The sequence below is a fragment of the Pseudonaja textilis genome, chromosome 1 (genome assembly GCF_049901715.1).
Source record: "Pseudonaja textilis isolate UNSWEBS1 chromosome 1, rPseTex1.2, whole genome shotgun sequence".
Lineage (NCBI taxonomy): Eukaryota > Metazoa > Chordata > Lepidosauria > Squamata > Elapidae > Pseudonaja > Pseudonaja textilis.
Window position 1 is genome coordinate 161710396 of NC_141990.1, and position 20172 is coordinate 161730567.

At 35.4% G+C, this 20172-nt stretch overlaps 1 protein-coding gene across 38 annotated transcripts in view; it reads left to right on the forward strand.

Moving 5' to 3' along the window:
- LRRFIP1 (LRR binding FLII interacting protein 1) overlaps positions 1–20172 on the forward strand; it is a 93582-nt gene that overhangs the window by 66498 nt on the left and 6912 nt on the right. For 16 of the 38 annotated variants that reach the window (XM_026707800.2, XM_026707807.2, XM_026707804.2 and 13 more), the window contains 3 exons: positions 2601–2693; positions 3215–3353; positions 4504–7772. In XM_026707800.2, the coding sequence (XP_026563585.2) occupies positions 2601–2693; positions 3215–3353; positions 4504–6380 (2109 nt within the window). In that variant the 3' untranslated portion in view covers positions 6381–7772. Of the gene's footprint in view, positions 1–2600; positions 2694–3214; positions 3354–4503; positions 7773–10003; positions 10054–11844; positions 11960–12945; positions 13026–20172 lie in introns of those variants that run through there. The other 22 variants (XM_026707808.2, XM_026707814.2, XM_087919587.1 and 19 more) reach the window with 3 other exon arrangements.

Consider the following 20172-nt stretch of genomic DNA (forward strand, 5'->3'; position numbering starts at 1 on the left):
TCACTCCTTGACCCATTTAAACCACAGGACCATGGCTTCAGTCATCCCCTGAGCCACAGTGAATTGGATAGTCTTGATGTGGGTTCCTATGTTTAGCTCCACCAGTTCAGTTAGAAATGTGGCTGGAGTGCCCACACCACCACTAATCCATCCCGCTGAAAGGAAACTATGGGGTTTTTTAGTTTCCTCAACCGCATTCCCAACTTTTCCACCACACCTAGGCTAAAGAGGAATCTGGTATACCAGAGTCTAGTAGGCCACCTTCCTTCATTACACAAACATACATAACCTGATATGCTTATATCCACTAAGTACTCAAATTTATACAGCTTGGAGATGGAAAATATGTATAAAAATGATGATATGGTCAAAATACTCACTTGCCTAATAACTGGGCACAAAGCGTATACCTGTGGTTTGTGAACTTGTGGATGTTCCCTTTTTGGGAGGTACCTCTCAAGGTTTAAAATACCATCTGGAATCAAGGTGACATCTGGATGTATGTTTCTCTGTGTGGTAGGTATGTTGTCTTGGCCTATAGGTCAAGAGATGATGTGGAACTTCCTCTATCTTCTCTTACTCAGTGTGAATGATAGCATATTATTAGCACTATGTGTCACTGTCTTAATTTCAAAGTTGGGTGAATCAGCTGAATCCACTGCTGTAATTTAGAAGATGACCATGCATCAGCTGGTGCAATGTGTATTATGAGAGTTTTTACTGCCCACAAATGCTGCTTTGAAGCTTCTCTGTTCTCAGAGGTGGTAGTGCATATTTCGTGTTTTCATAGTCCTTTAGATAGTTGGAGATGTATTAATTGACTTCCTTCTGTTTCTTTCATGCATTTATTATATCTCAGCAGTTAATTCTATTATATTTGAAATCAGTTTCTCTGACTGAAAGAAGGACCAGCTTTTGTTGCCTTTGCTTTCTTCATTGCACAGTAAACTGAATAATATCAAAGGAAGCCTTTCCATTCTGTGACTCTCCATTCCCTAACTGCAGGGGTGGGATTCAACCGGTGTTACTACCAGTTTGGTGACTATGTTTTACTGTGCGTGTGTGTAAAAAAAAAAAAAGCTGTGCTGCCCGGACAGCTGAAAAGCGCTTTGCGCAGGTGCGCGGCATTTGAAAAGCCTCTTTTTTCTTGGTATTTCAACCTCAGCTGTGCCACACAAAGCAACTGAGGTTGAAAAAGCAGGAAATAAAGGACAGGTAAGAGCCTGGGTGATGAGTGGGCCAAACAACAGCAAACACAGAACCGGTGTCTGCTGCTCTTCAGAGCTACCTGTTCTATAGAACCGGGCAGAACCAGTAGCATCCCACTCCTGCCTAACAGCATATTTAGAAATCTACCCTTTAGCCAAGAACATTAATCTTGCTTCTCAAGGCCATATGAAAACTAGAGTTCAGGAATTCCCTTAATGCATATTATCAATAAGCAAAGCATACTAAAATGAGTTGTAGCAAAGTATCTTTTAAAAGTGTCCAAAATTGGTTGGCTATTACATTCCTTAGCACTTTTTGTTAAAAAAGGGCTGTCAGGCAGGTTTTTAAAAAGATGACTTTAGTACTTAACTCCAACAATGTGAGTAAAATAACCCCTTCTATTAGAGATTTATTAACAAACAGATAGATGAGCAAGTTAGGACCATTAAGTTGCAGACTGGTCTTCAAATTTGTTTTTATCTTCCTTTAGAACATTTAATCTCAGCAACTAACACTTCAACATCATCTGTCACTGGATCATTTTCTGTTATTTAGCCTTCAGAAGAAAGATGGTTGAATGGTTTGTTTTTATTATAATATGGTTAATCCTTAAAAGTGAATTCTAGATTTAGGATATTTCTTAGTCCAAACAGCAGAACTGCAAATTTAAAAATTTTAAACCTTTGGTCATAAAGTCTTTAGAACAGAACTAAATATTATTTTTCATTAATATACAACACATTACATTTGCATTACACATATTTCTCTTACATTACAGTAATGAGTATGTCAACTGTAATAGTATTGAATTCATTGATTATCAGAATGGAAGGAGGAGTTCCTTGTTGCAATTCTGTGTGGTATATAAAGCCATAACCATAAAAAAATATCGTGAAGAAATTCAAATAGAATTAGGCTTGCCTTGATAAGTTAGTGACAGAGTGTTTCGGGAATCCATTTTCAATGGAAATTGAAACATGAAACCAGCCATTAACAAATAGCACTTAAAAGTTATATGCTGCTCTGCTTTGCAGCACTCTTTGAACATTTTACAAATGTTCGTCCCCCCACTCCCCCTAAAAAATCTGGGTCCTCATTTGATCGACCTTGGAAGGATGGATGGCTGAATCAACCTTGAGCTGTTTAGGATCGAACTCCAGGTTGTGGGCAGAGTTAGCCTGCAATACTGTATTCTAACCATTGCGCATCAGAGCTCCCTTAATGTTAGTTAAGAAAAAATTCTGTAAGTAAGCATTCTTTCTTCTTTTATGCAAATCTTTTATCTTGTGGATCTAAAATTACTGATTCTTATTGCTGATTTTCTTAATCTGTATGTCCTCTCTTTTCTGATTTTTCTGTCTTTATCTTCTGCTTCTTCGTTAAATACTTAGGCATTAGAAAGGCAGAAAGTTTTCTTTGATTCCCTAAGAAGTGAGCGAGATGATCTTAGAGAGGAGGTGATTTTGCTGAAGGAACAATTGAAGGTATGATGAAGCAAATGAACAAACACAAGCAAAAAAAATAAAGTATAAAAGGTAGTGGTATTAAATAATAGCATTTTATTTCAGTGTACCAGAAAGAAGCCTTCCTTGGGTGTTCCATTATTTGATAAGATTAAACTAGCTGTGGCTCATCATTGTTTTCTTATCTAATTGTATTCTCTTACTATGCTGCTGTTGAAGTGCATTTAGCTACATTTGGAAATTAGGAAGAATGAATATTAGATAACAGCATATACATAAAGATACTGGAATGGGACTGCTGATCATTCCACTTCTGTAGCCCAAAGCTATATCATGAATTGTTTTCACTTAGGATAATAGCATAATCTGTGAAAATCACCTCTTGCTGCAAAAGTTTTAGTACTGTTACTTAGTTATTTATTATATTCATACTAGTCTCATACTTTGCATTCATGTGATTTTATTATTCATGATTTCAGTTTTTGCAAACATACTTTACATGGAACTGGATGTTATAAATATATTTTTTTTTGCATTCACAGCAATATGGAATAATCACCAATTTAGAAGTAGCTACCAATGGAGAAATCTCTGAACGTGTTACTAAGGATGGACTATCAAATTCTTCCAATGTTGTTTCAGAGACAAGTCATGTCATTAAATCTGAGGATTGTACAGAAGGTAAGCATTTGCATTGTACTAAGATACTATATATGATCATTTTTGGTTGAAAATGTTTATAATCTAACAATAATATTCTGCATGGTGTACACATGTTAATTTTTCCTTAATACAACAATCACTTAAGGCCATTAATTTTTTTAAAAAGTGTAAGGTTTTTTGGTGAGAAGATTTTCAATTGGGTGTTGTTTAATTCCCAATTTTAGGAAAACCAAATAATTTAAAGCTAGCTTACCTATATACCTATTGTAAATTTCATTTCAATATATTAAGCATAATATATATTATGTGTATATATTATTCATAAACATTAACTTTGCTTTGGTTCCCAGCAGTGTATATGAAAAGCACTTAAAAATATTAAGTTTTAGGTACTAAATACAGATGGTGCTTAACTTATGACCACAATTTGGACCAGAAGTTTCCTCACTAAGCGATGTGGTCATTAAATGCATCATCCCATAACTATCCCTGATTTTACAACCTTTTTTTGCCATGGTTAAGTAAATTGGTTTACTTCATTGATTTTGCTTGTCATAAATGTCATAAGCCAGCTGGGAAGATTGCAAATGGTAATCACATGATCCTGGAATGCTACAACCATTGTAAATGCTGGTTGTTAATTACTTGAATTACAATCATGGCCCACAGGCACTCCGTGATGGTCATGTGAGAACCAGCCATGTCATTTTTTTTTAGCACCATCATAACTTTTTAACAGTTGCTAAACAAATGGTCATAAGTTGAGGCCTGCTTATAAAATTAATTACATTGCTATTCATAATAGTTGTTTATAATTGTAATTCATTAATCACAGTGAGATTTATCCTAGTCATGTATCCATTAACATAGTTTTGTGTATTTAAATTACTGGCTCTACTATATTTAAAAAATTAAAAACCAAGGAATTTTAATTTGTACAATCCACTTAAAGTAATACAAATTCAACAGAGTTGGCAGTGATGCACTTTTCTGTTCAGATATTTTAAGTTATGTTCTTCCTTTGCCTTCATATAATTTGCAAAAATGGATACTTTTTAACATATTACTAATTCTCTCTTGAGGTTTTAAGTGCAAAGGTAAGTGATAGCATACTTAAATGATGTATCTATATTGTGATCCCTTGAACTTTCTTATAATGATCTTTTAGGCAGAGCAAATGAAGTGGAGATGGAAAATGAGATTTTGGAGAATATGGGGAAAAGAGAAATGTTGCAGAATACTGAGCATGAGGAAAACACAGAGGACACTAAGGATCAGGAAATCAATCTCAAGTGTTTGGAAATAAAGACATTGCCTGCTGATGAAAACATAGAGACTAATAAAGTCACTGAAGCCAAAATTACATCAACATTGAAATTGAATAGTGGTCTTGAGGATCCTGTAAAAAGTTACTCAGAATGTATCCCAGAAATTGTTGATTCCCTTGAAAAAAGATATTCAGATGAATTAAAGGTTGAAGGGGCTTCACCAAGTCATATTTTAGAAGAGAAATTGTCTGATAGAGATATAAATGTAACTCATAATCAAAATAATATGACAGATCCAAGTATTGAAATTAATCAGGAAATACATGCCAATTTAGAAATAGTTCCACAACAGCAAAATAAAGAAAAACAAACAGATATTGTAGTTGACGAGTCAGAAGGGAATAGTGAAGTGTTTTGGGAAGCTTTAGATTTTATAAATAGTGGCCACATGGCAATTTCTACTTCACCAGAATTGGTAGATGTTGTCCTTATGAAAGCCTCCAGTATTGATCTTAACAGTGAACAATCAAAAAATGGGGTTGTTGAGAGAGATTTAAACAGAGAATGTTTTAAAAATGAACAAAATCCTAACATAAATGTTGTAACAAAAGGGCCAAAAATAGAAATGTGTGAAACAAATGAAGAGAATGAGGCACAAAGTACGATGTTGCAACAGGAGGACCAAGTAGTAGATTCTGAAGAAGAACAAAAAAGAACATGTATTATGAAAGTTACTTTGAATGAGTTTGGAGAGGAACAAGATCAACTTAAAGTTGAAGAAATCCAATCACCACCTTCAAAACATGATGCAGTTGCTGACAAACAAAATGAGCAAGAGTTAGGAGCAAATAAAGAAAATGTTGAGGACACGAAGGCATTAAATACTTATTTAGATTTTGAGGGAAAGAATAATGAATGTATTGCGGAAGATGTTCATGCAGAACAACCTGTTGTAGATTATATAAATCAAAGCAAATGCCAGACCCAAGAAGAAACAAATGCAGACATAGAGAATGATTCCAGCTGTAATGTAAAATCAGCTTGCATAGATGGAGCTCTGGCTGATATTGATATGATAAATAAAGAAGTTGCTGGTGGTCATAAAGAAGATTTATCTGTAGGAAAACAGAGTGTAGATAAAGAAGATAATGCTATTCAGTTTGCTGTAACTACAACTACAATGAAAGAAGGTACTGAGGAAACATGCACTAGGAGTAAAGAGGGTAAAAATTGCAAACAACTGCATGAAGAAATTCACAGTATTGTGCCAGATATTGAGGAGGTTGGTTGTCTTGAATCACAGAAGACTGAATTCATTGAACAAAATGAGCCTGAGAATGAAGAAATAATTGTAGAAGAATATCATGAAGCCTTAGATGTTGATGCAGCTTCTTTTGGAGAATTTAAAACTTCTGAAAAGAGAGATGATCTGAATAATAAAGATAATGAAAAGATCAAAGCCAGTTTATTAAATGAAATTGGATCTGAGGCTTTTGTGGAAGAAAGTGACAGTATTCAGCAACTGAAAGGACATAAATCTGAAGAAGTCAAATCTGTGCAGATGGATTTCTCTGTTTCTGAAACAACAAAGTCACCATGTGGACAGCTGGAAGAGGAAAGTAAATTATTGGATGAAATCAGTTCAGTACAAATAGCTGATTATACACCCAAACAGTTGGAAAACCTGGAGAGTGCTATGAATGAAAATCAAGAGGAAACAGAAAGGTATAATAAGAAGGGAAAAGGTAAATCTCGGGAAGACTGCATTATATCATAAACTCAGGAACTGGATCATTGTTCCACATCATTAACCTTGTATCTGCTAAAGAACAAAAATACATCTTTAATTTTTAAAAAGGCAACATTTGAAAGAAGTTCTACTATTGAATTAATGTCATTCTAAATAATGCAAAGTAGTCAATAATGTATGCATATGGAGGCTACCTTTTTTTGTCAAGTTTCTTGACAAGCTTAATTATACTCTAACCAAAGCTATTATCCTAATTCCCAATTAGCTGCTTTTTAATACTCCATCAAATACAGTATTCGTTCTCTAAGAATTTTAATGAATGCTAGGATTGGAAAATTCTTGGCAATGATTAGGATGCTTGCTAGCTTTTTGATAAAATGTCACTAGTCTGATACATTTATATTTGATTTCAAGTTATTATATGGAACTTTAGCTTCAATACTGTTACACTTTCTGAACAAAAAGACAAGGTCAAGCTGAATGAATAACAATAATGACATTATGACAATTGTTACAGAAGTAGTAAGTTTTTGCTGTGTATGTTTCACTCACTTCAAATTAATACAATTTCTGTTGCAAAGATATACACATAAAGCACTACTACTTATAGTAAGAAATCATTTACTAAGAAGCATATAGATTTCAGTAACATCCAATTCAGTCTTTTCTTACAAAATTAAGCTCTTATTGGTTTAAATCAGTGGATTAAACTTAATGTCTCTGCAATTGATACATAAATGACACGCTATTGATCCAATTTAGTATTTATAGTTTTGTCTCTCTTCCTCTGTCTCTTTCACTGTAATCTATGTAGGTTTATGTATGATAAAAACTTTCAGTTTGCTTTATATTTAGCCTTTGTATTAAGTAATATTAACTGCAAATTGTAATCTATTTACTTAAAAAAACCTATCATTTGTTCTCTGCATTGTCTTACAAAGAAATAAATATTGAATGTTGAATGCAAACCAATATTTTCTTATATTGGGAAGTCTACCCCTTTGCTGGAATAAGAGCAGTCTTGATTGTCTCTGTAATAATTATCTCTATTTAAATCACAAAATGAAAGATAATAGCTACTGCAGTTTTATGATAAAACTATTTAACACACTGTCTTCTTTTCCTAAAAGAGTTAATAATGGCTAAAATAAATCTGAAGTTTTTCATTTATGAGCATATAAAACTTTTTAAAACATAAAACACTTATGAACGTATAAACCTGGAACACTTTTATAAACATAAATTAATTTTAACTTCTGCTTTACCATATGAAAATTAAGACAATGCAACTTCTAAAATTTGTATAGCTATAATTTGTATTGTATAGTGTAACAATGTATTACATAAAAATAGGAAAACATTAAACATGCAACACAGTATCTAATGTATATAATGGAAATAAAGTTTTATATTTTAAAATGTCTCTTCTCATTTGTTTGTAAACTTGATTAAACAGTAGTTCTAATATTTTGTGCAACTTCATATACATATTTTAAAAGACATATTAATAGTTTTAAAGAAATTGTTCGATAATTATTGCTCATCCCCTATGCTCAGAAATGTATCAGTAAAATAAGCATTCTACCTTTTGGTAGTGAAAAGAGATGAGGGCTGATGAGACAAGACAGCAGAGAAGAAACTGTCATTGAAGAGGATTATTATTTTATCTGATATGGTTATACTGTTCAGTTGTTTCACTGAATATGTGTATACTGCACAAAGTTGTATTAATATGTGTTAGGCAGCAATTCTTGTAATTATAATGAAATTAGAGGAAGGACTGTTAGGTATATTCACTGCCTTGAATTCTTTATAAAAATAATAAAGATGAGATTGAATAATTCTAATCTCATCTAAATGTTTTATACCTGCAGCATCGTTTATAAGGAATTCTTATTTATTCCTTAGTTTCATGATGGATAATTTTCTTTTGTATCTTAATCTTAAAATTTTATTTTCAGCTTACTCTTAATGTAGTAGCTATTCATTAGAAAATAATTTTCTTTACATTAAAGAATTCTCACACAGTGCCCAATGTATCATTACAGTGCCCAATCATGTATTCTCATATGATTTCCACCAAATTCAAATATTCTTGCTTTCAGTAAATATATAAATTATGTACTAATTTTAAGTTATTAACTTAATAATGTGGAATTATTACAGAAGTGTCCATTTTTGGAAGCAACTTATATTTTTAAAATAATTTTATTGTGTTACTAGTTAGAGCCCTCTAAAATATTGAACAGTTTACTATTTGCAGCAAAAAGAATAAATTAGGGGAAAGCTGGTTAATGATCTCAAAATAAATTGAAAAGCACTTGGTCTTCCAAGCTTATAATATAAGCAGGTTGGATGTTCTGTATTCAACTCCATGAAGTGCATCATTTGGTTGCATAATCACTTTGTCAGAATAGAATTGTTCACTTATATCCCATTGTGTTTATCTGACAGTAAAACGAATTGCTCCAAACTGTTAGGGAGCCACCCAGTACAAATTATTTGAAAGGGAGAAAAGGTTAGGTGAAGAGAAGATATTTCCAACTGGTACCAATTAAAAAAGGAATATAATTCCAAATCTGACCTTTAGCCATCTATCATTCTTATCTCTTAATATTTGGCATATGTGGATCTAAAGGAATTGTTAAGCTGTGAATGTAAATAATAGTAGATACTGCTCCTTCATGGCTGCTAATTTCCCATTTATAAAAATAATCTAAAAGGAAAATTAAAAGTTAGGTAGCAGAGAGAGGCATGAATGCCGTATTGCCCCTACCTTAAAAAAGATTTTAAAGAAGCGATTTCTATATGTGTTTGTAAAGTGGCTTGTGAAAGACCGTTAATCTTTTTAACTTACGTGTTTGGAATACTTTGTAATTATTTTATATAAAATGGGTAACATTTCACATTTTGAAGTAAAGTGGATGTTTTGAAATCTAGACTTATTTATGTGCAATTGAAAACAGTAGCAATTTTTTGGGACGCTATATTTGACAAATCTTTTAACGTGAAAAAACCATCATATGCAAGTGTTAGATTCCAGTTTATGAAAAACATTGAGTTTTATATTGTGTCTGAATGTATCAGTATGTAGGGCTGAGCAATGCTTTGAATTCTAGTGCCGGGAAGCACCTCTAAGCATGCAGGAGAATGAATGAATACAGTTGTCTGCGGCATTTTAAGCAGATGCCTCTTCAATACTGAACAATTCCCCCAAAAAGCTATTGTAGATAGGTGCTAGATTCATTTTCCCACATAATCTGAGGTCCCTTTCATAACATTTGAACTATGCACAGTTTGATTATTAAGTTTTAACGTTTATGTTGTAAAATTACATATATTTGAACAATAAAAGATTTGTGAGATTTTTGTATTCCAGTGTTTGACCATAGAATACCTGCATGCTAACAGTAGAAGATAGCGCTTTGCATGCTGCTGGGTGCTTCTATTGAAGTGACAAGCATGCTTTGTGAGATTGGCATAACCTCCCTTGGTTGAAAATCCCTTCCCAGCCCTGTCTGTGACATCATTTACCATGGTACGTGCATAATTTCATTTATCGTTTGCCCCACTAACCTTCATCATTACCTTTCTTTAAAAATGTGTAAAATATCAAGTGTTTTGTATCTTTCTCTCTCTCTCTCTTATAGACATTAGATTAAAAAGACTTCTGGATGAGCGAGAACTTTTACTTCAACAGGTAAATAAAAGCTGAATACTTTGTATTTAGTTTGAGTATATTCATTGTTGGCTCAAAAACTACTGCTTTAGATACTATATTTTTCATGGAGTGAAAAGAGTTGCATGAAATGGCTCCACTTATTTTTTTAAGCTATGAGAGTATATTTCTGTATCCTGCTGAGCTGTAGTACAGATAGTCCTCAACTTACAACAGTTCATTTAGTGACGGTTCAAAATTACATTGATTCTGAAAAAAGTGATGTATGACCACTTTTTACGGTTATGACTTTTCCAGAATCCTCAAATTCAGATGCTTGCCAACTGATTTATATTTATGAACGTTGCTGTGTCCCAAGGCCATATGGTTACCTTTTGCAACCTTCTGACCAGCAAAGTCAATGGGGAAGCCAAATTCACTTAACAACCAGGTTACTTAAATATCAACTGCAGTGATTTACTTAACTGTGACAAGAAAAGTCATAAAATGGGGCAAAACTCGCATAACAAATCTCTCACTTAACAACAGAAATTATGGGCTCAATTGTGGTTGTAAGTCAAGGACTACCTGTATGTTAGCATGCATCAAGTTTATTTATTTTCTAAATTAAATATAATTAATTATAAATTAAATATATCAATTAAAATAAATTTATAAATTAAATATATTTTTATTTACATCTATTTATTATTAAATTTATATGCCACCCATCCCATTGATATAGCAACTCTGGGCGGCTTATAATATAATGAAAAGTGAAAAAGGTAATACAAGGCAATTAAAATGCTCTAATTTGGACTGAATATAATATGTAGGTTTAGCAAGTAGAATTTGAATGCTAAAAAAGGGTTCTTTAAAAAAATCAGATGCTTTTGTGTCTTTGCTCTAGCTTCCCCCATCTGCTTTTATCATTACTTTGTGCCACTCCCCACCAAATAACATTCAAATTGTCCTACTGGAAGCTCTCTTGTCTATCCATTTAAGAATTAAACAGGTATAGAAATGGCTTGTAACATCAGCCATGATTCTTATCTTTTCCATCATTTGCTTCATGGCTTTTAGATACTCTTCCCAAGGAACACTTTTAAGAAGTTAGGAGATTTTGGAATTACTGCAAACGTTGGTTGACATAATATAGGTATTAGTTCTACATTTAAAAAAAATTAATTTCCAAATATTGTTGATTCATCCGCAGGGAACAATCCGCAATTGATTCATCCGCAGGGAACAAATGGCAGAATATGAAACAATATTGGATCAAAACTCAACTTGTAGAGTTTTTGTAATCCAATCTTTATTTTTATAAGTAACTCAGGACAGCAAACATAACCAATAGCTCCCTCCTTTTCTTCCTCCACCACAACAATCCTACGAGTAGGGTTGGGCTGAGAGTGCATGACTTGCCCAAAGACAGCCCAGTTGGCATTCATGCTTAAAGGAGAAGAACTCACAACCTCCCAGTTTCTTGCCTGGTGCCTTAACCACTAGACTAAACTGGCTGTCACAGTTTTTCATTTAAAAAGATATGCAATATAGTACTGCTATCTTGATAACTGCATTTGGCATCTCCAAAATATTTTCTGTATTTTTTGAAGGGGCAGGATTGGTAGCCATTATTCTTCAGTGTTACGTTACAAATGTCTGCTGCATAAGCTTAAAAATTCTCTTGCCATTTTCCAAGTTTTCCTCCTTTATAACTACTTCATAAATCAAAACAGAAGCACCAAGTGATCTTCTGAAAGTTCTAGTGATTCTATTCTTGTGTAACCTGGATCATTTTTCCTTGGATTGATTTTTTTTTATGGCTTTCAGATTAAAAAATTAAACGGACAACTGGAAGAAAAACAAAATAGTAAAATTGAGAAGTTACATTTGGAAGATGGAGTCCTAGAAAATGGCCCAGACATGCATGTGATTGATCTTCAAAGTAAGGTTAATCCCCAATTTAAAGTTTTTAAATTTAGCACTTATTTTTTTCTACTTATAGAATGAATATATCAGATGAAATAGGCCTCAGTTATTCATGCAGAGATACAATAGCTTTTTTTCTGAGCTGTCATTCTAAGCTGCTGGAGTTAGCTGTATACTAAGTCAAACTTAGTGGGAACACATATTGTAACTTGGTGAAATGAGTGGCATTTCTCTCTTACATTGGTTAAAAAAAAGAAGAAAAAAAGCTTTTTCAGAAGGTTAATCAGCTGTATACCCAAAATTGGCCTTTGTAATAGGGAAGAGCAATTGTGTCATGCCCATTTGGGTGGGAAGAGTGGCATAAGGGTTTAGAGAAGTTGCAATGATGCCCAGTACCAAGTTCATCATATTTCAGAAAATAAATATGATGTATGGCTGCATCCTAACAATTCAGAAGCTGTAGGAGCAAGATTTGGCAGCAACATAAGGATTAAGGCTGATAAGGAGTTGGGCAGCTATAGTGAACGGTGGCAATCATTCTTATTACTTTTACTTGGGATAATTTAGTTCTTTCTGACTGTCCACACTGATAGTCGCAGTTATTTGATCAAGAATCAACTTAATACACAATCTCAGAATTCCAGCTATGTCCACCAGTGAGTCCCAAATATCAAGAAGTGTTCTTTCTATCCCAAAACAGCTTCTATCCAGCTGATATTTTTTTGGGGGTGGGTGGGTGGGTGGGAGACTGGAGAAAGAGGTGAACTTGGTTCATTTCACTTCAGTTCCTCATTTTCTCCCTCACATGAAAATCTGCTTGAAAGCTTTGGAGAATCCTCTCAAAATATGGAGAAGTATTACTGAAATTGAAGAGGGAGGGAGAACCATCTGTGGTGGGTAACACCCTTAGCTGTGTGATTAATGCTAATGGATGCTAAAGGAGTTATAGTATTTGAGAATTATTTTGATGTCAGACATGACTTTATATTGTTATTTATTCAGGAGATGCAAACAGACAAATCAGTGACCTGAAATTTAAGCTTGCAAAATCTGAGCAAGAAATCACAGCACTGGAACAGAATGTAAGTTTACAATAGTCTTGATAGTATTCTTGAATTACCTGGTTTGGTGCAGTTATGTTTATTTTTTATCTAAAAGTGTTAGAGGAGAAATTAGATTGTCTCAGCTCACTTGTTTCAAAACCATTTTCCATGAAATTAGTCAATATTGTTTAATTTTAATTGTTTAATTTTTAATTCTGAATATATTAACTAAATGCTAATATATGATGATTTGATTATGTAGTATTTGATTCATATTATGAAGTAATTTATGGTGAGTTGCCATATTCTGGCTTCTGGATCCAAATACTTGCTCATAGAATGAAAGGGTTGAAAGAAACCTATCTAGACCAAGCCCTGGCCCAGTGCAAAAATCTACTATATCATCCAGTGTTTCTGGTGGGTAACCTTAACAAAATTGACTGAGGACTGGAGTGTTTGGGAAAGGTGAACCCCACTATTAACTGTTTCTTGAAATAGTTTTGGGCAACTGTTGTGGAGTTCTGTAAGCCTTAGGAGATGGGATAAAACTCTAGCATGTTTATTTGATGTTGGCCTTCATTCATATTAAGTTCTTCCAAGAATCTTAACACATTTATGTGCAGATCCGAGCCGAATGGCTTTTTGCAATTAACAGATGGAAATTTTATTTTTTCAGTGCCATTGTAACTTCAAACTCAAAGAACCATTATAAGCTGTTAGGAACAATCTGGAAATCTTCAAACATACTGGATCATTTTGCTCAATGAATAAATATACAGTATAATTTGGTTGGATCATAGTCTCTTTTACCTCTATATCATTTCTATGGGGCAGGTATAATTTATCAATATCAATAGTGGGATGAAATACATAGTAAAAATATTTACTTTTTCATTCTCACAAGATCACATTTTTTAATCAATAGGAACCACAGCATTTCTCTCCTGTCAGTCCCACAAATAATTCAGTCATATGCCACGGAAAGGTTTATAAGTGATAACCAGCACCTTGAATTACATTCAGAAGCCTTGTGAGCAATGGTGGAATATGAATACCGAATGTCACCAATTAGAATGACATGATTCCTTCCTGAATTGGCACCCTGGTTACTTAGCGAGTTATATTAAAGTTTAGATATAGTAAGCGACCAAGAGAACTTTTCTAGATGTATATCTAATGATGCAGGGGGTGGGAGGGAGGAATACCTGATAACCCTCAATTATGCATTCTAAAAGCCAGGATTTGGGCCTTGCTCACAGGCTCACCTAGGCAGATCAGGGTTGCGTGGGATGCAGCTGCAAGAGAAGGCAGGCAAGCTGGCTGGGCCACATGGGAGGCAGCTAGGCCAGGATTTGGGCCTTGCTCGCAGGCTCACCCAGGCAGATCAGGGCTGCTCAGCTGGGCCGATCTGGGGGGCAGCCCTGGTGCCAGGTAGAGGCTGCCACCCCCCTGACTCGGCCTTGCCCCCTGGTCATGCACACAGGAGGTGGCGAGTGCCCAACGGGTGGGGCTGAGGCAACAGGGCAGTTCCTCACCAGCTCCAGGGCAGCCCTGCAGATCTAAGGCTGATTGCATTCCAGCTGGATGGCGGCCATCAAGTTATAGATTAGTGCCTGGCCGGGGTGGTAGTCCTTTGCTGTCTCAAGGGCAGCCCTACAGCCTGATCTAGCCATATCGTGGCCAGATCCGGTCCATGGACCTTGAGTTTGACACCCCTGTTCTACATGGATTGACCTTCAAGAAATGTGCTAATTATGTTCATTCTGTAGATTGTGCTTCTCTTGGTATAGCTTGAAACATAATCATGAAGCCTTCTATAGACAGAACTGTAGGGCCTAAATTATATTCTCAGGAACGTTTTAAAAATCTTTAGCAGAGATAGAAAATATGCAATCTCCATGATTATTTTTTTACTCATATGTTAATATATAAAAAGTTACAATTATGGATGAATGGCTTTTGTTTTAAGCCTTTTCAGATGATATCCTAATAAGATGCAGCTGCTCTTATAAAACTAAAATTTGAAAAATTTCAGATGTGGTGATAACCTCATTTAAAATTTTAATCTACTATATTTTATGATTGTTGAAAATATTCTGTTTGATACTTGGATAAGGAAAATCCTGAGATTAATTCAATGATATGTTAAATTTTAAAATAGTTATATAAGATTGTACAAGTTTAATGGAACTTACTCTTCAAGTTCAATTCCTTTCTCATTGACAGTTATACTCAGATTAGCCGTTATAGAAGTCAAATAAATAAACTGCCAGAATCTACTAAGTCATCCCTGACAAATTGCCACTGAGTTCTTATTTAATCATCTCCAATAAGAAGAAATAACTGTTCAAGACAGACCATTCAACTATTTAACAGTTCTTACCATCAGGAAATTCCTCCTAATATTCAATTTTAATCTCCTTTATTCAATTTCAGGCTTTCAGTCCTTACCCTAGTCTCACTTTCAATAGAGATCAGATCCACTATTTGCCTGAGGCAGACTCTTAGGTAGAAGGAGATATCATTTTCCTCTATGCCAGTTATACATGCCCAGTTCCTTTAACCATTTGCTGTAGGGCTTTATTTCCAAGCTCCTTATCATCCTAGTAACTGTCCTCTGTTCCCTTCATTTACCTGATTTATAACCGTTGCCTGGTGCCTCAAACCCCTGGAAAATTCTCACCTCTTGGAGGAATGCGAGGGGAAGAGGGGGCCATGTGGATTGCAATGCCGGAAGATAGTCTGAGAAACTTTTCTTATCTGCTTTCTCAGAGACACCGGTACAATAATATCTACGCACCTGCGGATTGATGGAATCCAAATCAGACTGTTGGAAGGGGTTTCTAATTGCCTATATCCTAGTTGTATGCCCTGAGGAACCTCAGAGCCTGCTTTGAATTTTGACTTACTTTCACCCCTTTTCAATAAAAGATTCCTTTTGAAATACAAAGTTTTCAAGAGTCTATACTTGTTTTGAAAGTGGGGGGCGGGGAGGTTGTTCCTCACATCCTGGACATAAATTGTTTCAACTTCTACCCTCAAGATGACGCTATAGGGCATTGCACACTAGAACAACTAGACACAAGGACAGTTTTTTCCCAAATGCCATCACTCTGCTAAACAACTAATTCCCACAACACTGTCAACTTATTTACTAAGATGTATTACTATTATTCCTCTACTACTAGATTATAATACTTCCCTAGTATCTATCTCTTCCCACTTATGACTATAACTGTGTTGCTTGTATCTTTACAATTTATATTGTTTTATCTGTTCCCTAGAATGATTTGATTGTTTATTAGTAACCTATGACTATCACTAAGTGTTGTATCTTATGATTCTTGATGAATGCATTTTTTCTTTATGTACACTGAGATCATATGCACCAAAGACAAATTCCTTGTGTGTCCAATCATACTTGGCCAATAAAGAATTCTATTCTATTTAAAAGTGTTCTATTCTATTCTATCATCTTTGAGCTACATGCAGCGCTTTTGCTAATGTCTTTGAAATGGTTGTTGCATTACTTCAGATGTTGAATAGCATTGGGCTAGATTGCAGTGGAATATAAATCTATTAAATAAATTATCCCATCCAGGAACCCTCTATTTGTAGAAGAAAATATATAGGCATGATTTGGGTTCAGTTATTTGGTATGGTGTTTTCTAATCTAGATTAGTATAGAGTGTGAGGCTGCGGAAATATTCCTTCTCTTATAAAAAGAAAGAGAGAAGGTCTGTTGATCACCAGTTCTGATTCCTTGCCAAGCACAGAGGTTGCACTAGTATATCTCTCCATCTTGTAGCCTAAGCTTCTCCTGTCTGTGCTCCTGCAGGCTTGAGCTACACATTTGCACCCCTGTTCAGTTATTGGGCCATTTCCGTTTCCTCTCTTTAAATCTCAGCTGATTAAGGGGCTTGTCATTTATCCATTCATTAACCCATTCTTTAAAATCTTTTCTCATTTTTTTCTTCTTGGGGGAAGTGAAGAAACCACTCCACTAAATAATCTATTCCATTGATTGACAGCTTTTACTGTCAAGTTCTTAATATCTAATCTTCCTGTGGTTTTCACTTTAAAAGTAAAAGTGTCCCCCCCCCCATTTCCCCAACAATCAGTCACATGGTTCAACCAAAGTGCTGTCCGGTTGCTTGGAAATTTCACACCTATCTTCAACCACCTGTGGGCTTGTCCTTGGTTTTCAAGAGAAACTACTTTGTTTTGGCTATGAAACCCCAGGTATCTCTATTCCCCCACCCCAACCCAACAGCACCATTGTGGCAACACTGAAGCCTTCAAGATGGCCTCGGTCAGGCCAGCTTCAAAGTTGACAGTGGCTGCTTTCCTCCTGGGTGTCTTTGCTTCCTCTCTGCTGGTCAGGAATAGGATCAGGCCTGACCACCTTGAATCCCCTCTGGAAAAAAACAAAACCGTAAGTAAAAAAGATTGCCCATTAACTGAATTTGTTACTCAGTGCCAGTTCAAACTTTTCATTTTTCATTCCAGAATGTTTAGTGAATTGGTGTGGAAAAGCAGCAACTCTTTTGTTCCTTACTCCTTTTTGTCTTTCCCATGCTGGTGGTGTAGGTTGTCCTGTTTCTCTATCTCAGTCAGGGTTAGGAAACTCCTCAATACACTCCATCAGAAACTTTCCCCATCAGAATTGCCATTTGGGTTTGATTTCAGTGGTGAGCATTGGGCCCTATCCAACAAAATGCAGATCAGTGGTGAGAAAATAAGGTCTTAGGCAAGAAAAAGCAAAAGATAAAGTATCAAATAGGTGGTACCGGGCTCAACAGTAGTAACTGCAAGAAGGATCAAGATGTCCTAGTTGACCACTACTTAAGTATGAGTCAGCAGTGTGCGGCAGCTGCCAAAAAAGTTAATGTAGTCCTAGCTGCATTAACAGAGAGACAGTATCAAGATCAGAAGAAGTGATTGTTTACTTTATTGTCATTGCACCTCATACAGTGAAATCAAACACCATCTTCAGTGCACATCATGACCATGACCATGAAAATAAATACAAACACACATCCTTCACCCTACACACATTGAACCGAAAACCCCCGACACCACAACAAAACTGCACGATACAGCAGAATTCAAAAGAGCTACTGCCCTGGGATAGAAGCTCTTTTTCAGCCTATTTGTCCTTGTTTTTGTTATTCTGTACCATCTGCCAGATGGTAATAGTTTAAAAAAAGGGTTCCCAGGATGAGATGGATCTTTGAGAATGTTTTGAACTTTCTTAAGGCAGCGGAGCTATAAAGCTCTTCCAAAGAGGGGAGAAGGCAACCAATGAGTGCTGTATTGCTCTCTATTGCACAGGTGAAATTCTGCATCCAGTTCTGGTCAACACCAGACCCTAGAAAGTGTGCAAGAAGAGCAACAATGATAGTAAAGGGTCTGGAGGCTAAATTGTATGATGAACAGTTGAGAGAGCTAGGCATTTTTGAGTAGGAGTTTGTCCTTTACTCTTATCCTAATTCCCTTCCCCTCCCAAAAGAGAAAATTGCCTTCTGATGTGTGTGTGGGGGGGATTATCTGCAAATCTTTACTATTCTTTTAATTGAAACCCTGAAAAAGTGGGCTGAAATATTTTGAGCCTGCCTCTTCTAGCTACATCCCCACATCATTGGGAGACTTCTTGTTCACTCTCCAATTATCAGCCATACTCCCTACCCTATAATACAATTTATAATAAAGTTTAAACTATATTCTACTAAAGAAACAATGGGCAATGTACTTTAACAATATGTTTTCCCGTGTATAGTTTTCTAAAAATGATATTTTTTGCACAAAATAAGTAATCTGTGAGGATTATCTAGTGTAACTATGATGCAACATCTTCATGTGTCTGAAATGTTTTTGGCATCTTTTCTGTTTAACATCAATTTGTAACCCTAAAAAAATGCTTGTGTAACATGATTTAACTGTCTACCTGTCAACTCAGGAGGTTTCTTGTGCCAGCTTTAAGAAAATATTTCAGATGTTTTTAAACGCTCCCATGTTTGAACAGAAATCTTCTCAGCCAATTTTTGGCAGAAAACCAGTTCTTAAGGTACCACACCTGTAATTCTGACAACCTTCCTAAGGTCTTACTTTTTTGCTGTCTTAAACCCAACTGTTTAGATTTTCAGTTGCATTAATTTTGCCAGATTTCCAATAATCTATTTTTAATATTAGCTGATCAACATCTGGATTACCTCTTACCATATTTAGTTGTATCAAATTTCAACTTCTGTGTTAAGACTGGGCCTCTTCTGAGGGAAGAAGATAAAAATCAGCTTCATAGATGGATGATATAGCTATCCTTTGGAGGCTGGGTGGCAGAATAAATCATCATGTTACTAGACCATTAAAACGCTCCCTTTTCAGAGTGTCATCCCTGCATGCAAAAGCATGCCTGTCAGCTGTTGCTCCGTTCAAAATCCAAGAAAGAAATACTTAGACTCTTGTAATTAGAGAAAAGATGTCTTTTACTGGAAGTCAAGTGGTAGCAACAAGAGAATTCTGAATCTGAGGAAATGGGCACGTACATCACATATATCAAGGGATGGAAATGTTCCCACCCCCAACAGTTCAACCGGTTCTTCCAATTAAAAATTGTGAACCTCATCATGTGGAAATCTTCAGGTGGTGATGATTAGTTGACCTGGGCTTACTCAGATAAAGGTTTGCAGTTGCGCAGAGAAGAGAAAGCTAAGCAAGAAATAAAAACCCTCCTCAGTTTATACAGTATTAGATAGCAACACCTCCAGCTCACTTCCCATACTTTTTCCCCCTTCCAGCCCCCCCCACGCCCCCCCATTACTCATGACAGCCAGAAAGAAGCAAAGCAAAGGAAGAAGATCTTGAAGGCTGACAATGCCTATTTAAATCTTATTTCTTTTCTCCAGAGTGAGTGAACCCTAGCTTCTTTCCTAAGGGTCCAGAAATATTCTCAGAGGCATTGCATCATCCCTGGAGAAGCTGTAGAGATTTTTAATAAAAGTATCCTAGCCCCTTAGTATTGTTGAATTTTAAATATTGTGAGTGTTACATGTTGAGTTCATTACAATCCCATTTGGGACAATGGAAGAACAGAAAGAAAATACCTCTAGTTGTTATCTCAACTCTTGAGTATTTCAGAGTGCCACAGTCAGTCAGGGATGCATAATGACAGAGTGAAAAGTGGTCA